At 60.6% G+C, this 5,879-nt stretch overlaps 1 protein-coding gene and 1 long non-coding RNA gene across 3 annotated transcripts; one reads left to right on the top strand and one right to left on the bottom strand.

Moving 5' to 3' along the window:
- The first annotated feature begins 245 nt into the window (after positions 1-245).
- Positions 246-3,170, top strand: LOC120706014 (myosin-2 heavy chain, non muscle-like). Of its 2 annotated transcripts, none has more exons than XM_039990586.1 (4): positions 246-475; positions 580-724; positions 813-2,202; positions 2,926-3,133. In XM_039990586.1, coding segments are annotated over exons 1-4 (1,563 nt in total). In that variant the 5' UTR covers positions 246-449; the 3' UTR covers positions 2,928-3,133. The 2 variants fall into 2 exon arrangements, with proteins under 2 accessions (XP_039846520.1, XP_039846512.1); XM_039990578.1 differs by having other exon boundaries at positions 251-475; positions 813-2,210; positions 2,934-3,170.
- Positions 3,171-3,530: 360 nt separating this feature from the next.
- Positions 3,531-4,635, bottom strand: LOC120656924. Its single transcript, XR_005668036.1, has 2 exons — positions 4,348-4,635; positions 3,531-4,269 (listed from the first exon to the last, which is right to left on the bottom strand). It is a non-coding gene; the product is annotated as an uncharacterized LOC120656924 (long non-coding RNA).
- Positions 4,636-5,879: the final 1,244 nt, after the last annotated feature.

Here is a 5,879-nt window from a genome sequence, read left to right on the forward strand (position 1 = left end):
AACTGCTGATGCAATATCACGGACGGCTACGGGCTCTCACTAGGCGTCCAAAGTCCTACCCCGTTTAGGCTAGGGGAACGGACGAACACAGCAGAACATGCCCTGGCGGCGAGCGAGCAGAGGCCGGGGCATCGGACGGCGCACCCTCCGCCAATTATCTCCCCCGCCGCGTTGGATCGCGCGCGCCTGGGATCACACGCACTGGCGGTGGAGGGTCAAGCCCCCCGTCTCTTTCTCGCCTCACCTGCTCCAAATCCCCGGGCCGCCCAGCTCAATTCTTCTATGGCCTCGAGCAGTTACCAGTTAATCCCGTGCGTGCGTCACCCGCGTGCCATGGCCCTATAAAACCGGCCGGCTTTATTGCGACGCCCCGCACGGCCAGCCCAACCCGCCCAAGTTACCCGCCCGCTCACCAGCTTCTTCCCGGCGAGGGACCACCAGCCGAGGCGATGCAGCCGTCGTCCTCCAGGGCGAGGTGAGCTCGGCAACCCTCGGCATCGACATGGTAACCCGGCGAGCGACCGTTCCCGTCCCGATCCGACGCTGACCCCGTGCTCTACTCGCCGTTGTGCCGTGCAGATCCCGGTCGTGGGGGGCCGCCGGGCCCTGGGGCACCGCCGCCACCCCGCCCCTGTCTCCCAGGCCGCAGACGACGAAGCCTCGACACGAGCGCAGCAGGTCCACCACGTCCACGTACTCGCCACTCCTCCCCTCAGAGCCACAGGTGCGTAGCGTAGCTCCTCCACGACGTTAAGTTAGTTGCAACACGGACACGAGTGCGCAGATCGTGATCGTGGACTCGTTCATCGCAGCAGAGTCACGGCGACAACGGCTGCATGACGGCGCCGGCGCGGCTGGAGGAGGAGGAGGAGCTCAGTAGCCGTCCGGCGACGGAGACGGGAGGGGAGGCGGCGAGCGGCGGCGCCGACGCGGGGATGGAGAGGGTGGTGCGGCGCCTGGAGCTGGAGGCGGCGGCGGCCAAGCAGACGGAGATGAAGATGCTCGAGTCGCTGGTGCGGCAGACCAAGGAGCTGGAGCAGGCCAAGATCGCGCTCGAGGAGGCCAGGCTCGAGGTCGCCGCGCTGCGCCAGCAGCAGCAGCAGCAGCAGCAGGAGGAGGCCGGCCCGGCCCCGCCGGCGCAGCAGCAGCAGCAGCAGCAGCAGCAGTGGAGCGTGATGGACCTCATGTTCGGCGGCGTCGACGAGGAGATCAACGGCCTCCGGGCCCGCCTCCGGGCCGCGTCGCAGGCCGAGGAACGGAGCCGGAAGGCGGCCGACGACCTCACCGCCGCGCTGTCCGCGGTCACCATGGAGGCCAGGCAGGTCAAGGCCTGGCTCTCCGACGCGCAGGCCGAGCTGGAGGCCGCCAACGCGGAGGTCGACCGGCTCCGGGGCCTGCTGCAGGGCGCCGAGGCGGAGCTGTGGTCCGCCACCGAGCAGGTCGGCACGCTCACCTCCGAGTGGAAGGAGGCCGCCGCCGGGTGGCGCGCCAGGGAGAAGGCGCTGCTGGCGCGCGCGCGCGCCGCCGAGGGGGAGGCCGCGGCGGCGCGGCGGGAGAACGCCGACCTCGCCGGGGCGCGCCGGGCGCTCGGGGACGAGAACGACGCCCTGCGCCGCGCGCTCGAGCAGGCCGCCGAGGACGCCAACGCCGCCACGGAGGCGCTCGAGCTCGTCAGCGGCGAGAACGCCGACCTGCGGGACGCCGCCGCCGACAAGGAGCGCGACCTGGAGGCCCTGCGGCGGGAGAACGAGAGCCTCAGTGTCAGCGAGGCCGCGGCGCGGGAGCGCGCCAAGGACCTCGAGGCCCAGGTCCTCGTGGCGACCGACGACGGCGCCGCGGCCGGGAAGGCGGCGGCGGAGATCCCGCTGGTGGAGAAGTGGAGGCGCGAGGCCGCGCAGGGCAAGCTGGGCGCGGCGGCGTTCCTGGACCCCGGGAGGGTGCTCCCGGGGCGCAAGGACCGGATGTTCGCGTCGCTGAGCAACCTCGCGGAGCTCAAGTCGGCGGCGGCCGCGGCGGCCATGGACGACTACGACTACGAGTTCGACCACCTGGACGTGGGCCAGTACGGCGGCGGCGGCGGCGCCACGGAGCACGCCAAGAAGCACAAGAAGCGGCGGTCGATCCTGCGCAAGTTCGGGGACCTCTTCCGGAGGAGGAGCATGTACAAGCCCGACCTCGGGCCGGAGCTGCACAATCACTACTAGAACAACCAGTGGCGAAGCCAGCCTAACAAGTGACCTAGGGCGGAACAGTACCAGTGAAACAGTGCAACGCGCCACGGAAGGCGCGTGTGCAGGCTCGCTGGCCGCCGGTGCCCGGCGCTCCAGGCCTCCGGCCGCTCCGGCGCAGCAGCGCAGGGCCGCCGCAGCCCACGGCGCCGGCCGCCGGCCGCCTCCGCCCTCCGTCCACCATCCACCGGCCGCCGCCCCACGCCCCCGCCAGCTGCCTCCACCTCCGTCCACCGGTCAAGGCGGCCTGCAGCGGTGCACGAGACGGCCGGACGGTCAGACGGGGCGATGGCCGACGGGCGGCCGGGCGGCGGGCGCAAAGGCCAGAGGACGAGGCGACGAGCTGCGGCAGGCGCAGGCGGGCGGGGGCCGGGGGTGCGGTCGCGTCGCGCGGCTGGCTTGGGCGGGTGGCCAAGCGGCCACCAAACCCCACGCAAACCCTAGGCTGCGCTAGGCTGAAGCCTAAAGCATCCCGCCGCCCAATACTCGGCCCACGAGCCACCAAGTCTCGGCCCAGTACGTGGTTGCCTGTCTTCCTCTCAAATTTCAGCGTCGTCCTCGCTTCCGGCAGGCGCCGCCGCGATTTGCTGCCTTCCCGGCGGTGTGGAGAACTGAGGTCTGAGGATATCCTCTACTGCTCGGCCAAGGGGACCTAGGGCGGCCGCCCGGGCTCGCCCTAGTGGTGGCTCCGCCCCTGAGAACAACCTAGGCAGTAGATCATAGATGCTGGTGAGGTCGATCATTTGAGTGATGATACACATACAGAATAATTAGCGAACAAAGTGTGTCGTCGTCATCAAGGTTCTTCGGAACACCATTCTCTGCCGAGAGCCTGAAGCTCTAATAGGTGGCATCCGTTCTGTTTGGATCTAAGTGCTAATGGATGAAAATGTTAGATTTTAATACTGATCATTGAAATAGGAATGCTAATAGGTTGACTAATGTTTAGCCAAAATTTAAAAACTTTAGCAAAGATATAGTGCTAATAGGTGCTAAAGTTTAGCATTCAACTTTAGCTCATCCTAACATACTCTGTGAAGGATAGGTAAGCATGGTAGCCACTGCAGCAGATGATGCAGCGGGGGTTGAAGGAGATTGCATTGTTCCTGTAATCTCGATGGTGCCGGTAGATTAGTTAGTTTATAGCGATGATGTCAGTGATGCGTGTCGATTACTTAAGCTTCTTCATTTTTCAGGTTAAAGGATCATCAGTGCACTTTAGGAGTACCACGCCCCGGAACAGCGTCGGCCACGCACCGTCTCATCCGGACAGCCAGCATTTTGCGTCCCCAAAACCAATGGTTTCTTGCGCGCACTGTTTGCGTTTCCAACACAACCAAAATTACAGGATCGTTCCGATTTCAAAAAAAAAATACAGGATCGTTGCCTATAATCATCGGCAGTTAGAGTCCTAGCACGCTGTCAGATCATCGGGTGTCGTCTCTAGTCTCTAGTCTCTAGCTGTAAAGCAGCTACAGCTGCAAGCCGGCCGTGCAATGCAGGGAACTGAATGGGTGGGTGCTCCTCTTTCTAGGAGAAGAGGAGGCATCTCAGACGTCTGTGGCTGGGCTCCTTCCGTTTGCGTCGATGGGCTGCAAATGTGTATCTGCTGCCTTCAAGTTCCTCCCCTCCAGCCATGTCCGCCGAGTGCACACGTCGACGGCCACCGTGCACTCGAGCACACCGCGTCTGTCGCCGTGCCGAGCCAGTGGACGGCGATGCCGCGGCAGATGGCCTCGCTGCCGGGGTGTATGCGCGTCACGAGACGAGACCCTCCCCGAACTTGGGGGAGCGCGTGACCGCGCCCCACGACGCGCCGTCGCTCGTGGAGAGGCAGAGTACCTGGTAGGTCAGACCGCCCTCGATGTTCTTCTCCTTCACGGCTAGAATCAGTGCCCTCAAGTTGCTGCCGCCGCCGCCGCCGCCATCTGACGCGGCGAGATCGTAGCCGGCGAGGAAGACGTACGTGCACGCACGCCTTGAACGCACCGGCGGGGAGGAACTTGCAGTCCCCGGTCATGAGGCTGCACAGGCAGAGATCCTGCGCCACCCAAGTAAACATTCGAATGCATGCAAGAAAAAATTCAACGAAATGTTTGAATGGATAACAGAACTTGACCTCAACAAATTTCTTTGCACCATTGCATAATGACGAGTGCAACTTAATTCGCACATCTAAGGCTGGCTTCTAGCGGGACAGGGGCGCTGGTGACCTCAAGGGACAATGGGCGCCGTTGACCTCTAGGACAATGAGCGCTGGTGCCAACAACCACGCAATGTGTGATGTTAGGAGGGGAAGAGAGAACAGGGAACGTAAGCAGCGACAACCAGGAAAACATGGGTGATATGGGACACCAGTGGCCTAAGACATGATTTCAACTCCCCAATGAACAGCACCTCCTGCCTAACCAACAACATAAAGCTGCTATCATAACAAACATTGCAGGAGGCAGATCTTGGCGTAGCTTTACCGCCCGCCCCAGCCCGTCCACAACCGCGCTGGCAGCTGGCAACTCGTTCCCATCCCGCCCACCGACCAGCCGCTGCTCGTCCCCATCCACCGGCTTTTTGCCAGCTACTCTTCTCCGCTAGCCGTGGCCACGCTGGCATGAGGAAGGGCCAATTTGTGGCCACGACGGAAGGTGTGATTGAGCTCTGATCTGCAGTGGGGATAAAATAACGCGTCGCCATCTTCGATATGACGAGATCCCATCTGTGCTAAGCGGTGGGGAGCTGAAGCAGAGCAGGAAGCGCTCACAAACACAGAATCATCCAGCAGGGAGCAAATTGAAGCAGAAGTTAGTTGGAGCTAGAGCGACCGCTATTTCTCTTGGATGGTAAAAGTAGTCCAATAAAAATTCAAATTTGATATAACAATAAACAATAAAGTCAAAAGCAGCCAATCACTTTATGAATGAATTACAAATATGAGAGAAAATAAGGAAACGTTGGCAGGCAGGCGGCCCCGACGACAATGGATCTATTAACCTTTTTTTAGACACAGTGGATCTATCAACCTACGCATATTTTGATACGTTGTTTATTACCACTTCGGAACATTCTAAATAATGCGAATTGGCTTGCGAATTGGCTTGTAGTCCAATGGTAGGATGGTCCAGTGGGACGCTACCCACTAGAGTTCAAATCCTGGTGCTCGCAACTTTTCCTGGGATTTTCCTAGGATTTACCGGTGTTACACGTTAAGTGGTAAGCGACGTTCCGGTCGACGACATGGCGCCAGTGGTGACTTCGGAATCTTCAGATCTGCCGGTGCTCAATCCTTCGGAGGTGCTCATAGGGGTAGGGTTTGCGTACGTGTATTCATAGGGTGTGAGTGCGTGTGCGTGTTGTGGGCGTCTTCGTTGTACTATGTGATTCTCAAAAAATAAAAGAACATTCTAAATAATAAAGTTTGATTTACAATCCTTAAAAATGAGCAAGTTATAAGCATATTGTGTGTGTGGGGGGGGACACTCAAATCCAGACCACTTTTTCTTGAGGTAAAATTAACAGCAACACACCAATGATCAGAAAAGAAGAACATCATGTCAAGAAGTTCATTTCTTGTCCATCAGAGGAGCAAGCACCTCGTTGACCACCCTCTTCAGATTTACCCAAGAAGAGCCACCTGGCCGTGCCACGAGCGCGGCC

The sequence above is a fragment of the Panicum virgatum genome, chromosome 1K, assembly GCF_016808335.1.
Source record: "Panicum virgatum strain AP13 chromosome 1K, P.virgatum_v5, whole genome shotgun sequence".
In the NCBI taxonomy this organism is placed as follows: domain Eukaryota; kingdom Viridiplantae; phylum Streptophyta; class Magnoliopsida; order Poales; family Poaceae; genus Panicum; species Panicum virgatum.

Excerpts from the sequence above, each read along its gene's own strand:
- LOC120706014 (XM_039990586.1), top strand. The coding sequence starts at position 450 with ATGCAGCCGTCGTCCTCCAGGGCGAG. Across the intron at positions 476-579 it reads CCGTCGTCCTCCAGGGCGAG|ATCCCGGTCGTGGGGGGCCG; the intron begins GTGAGCTCGGCA and ends TGTGCCGTGCAG. Across the intron at positions 725-812 it reads TCCTCCCCTCAGAGCCACAG|CAGAGTCACGGCGACAACGG; the intron begins GTGCGTAGCGTA and ends CGTTCATCGCAG.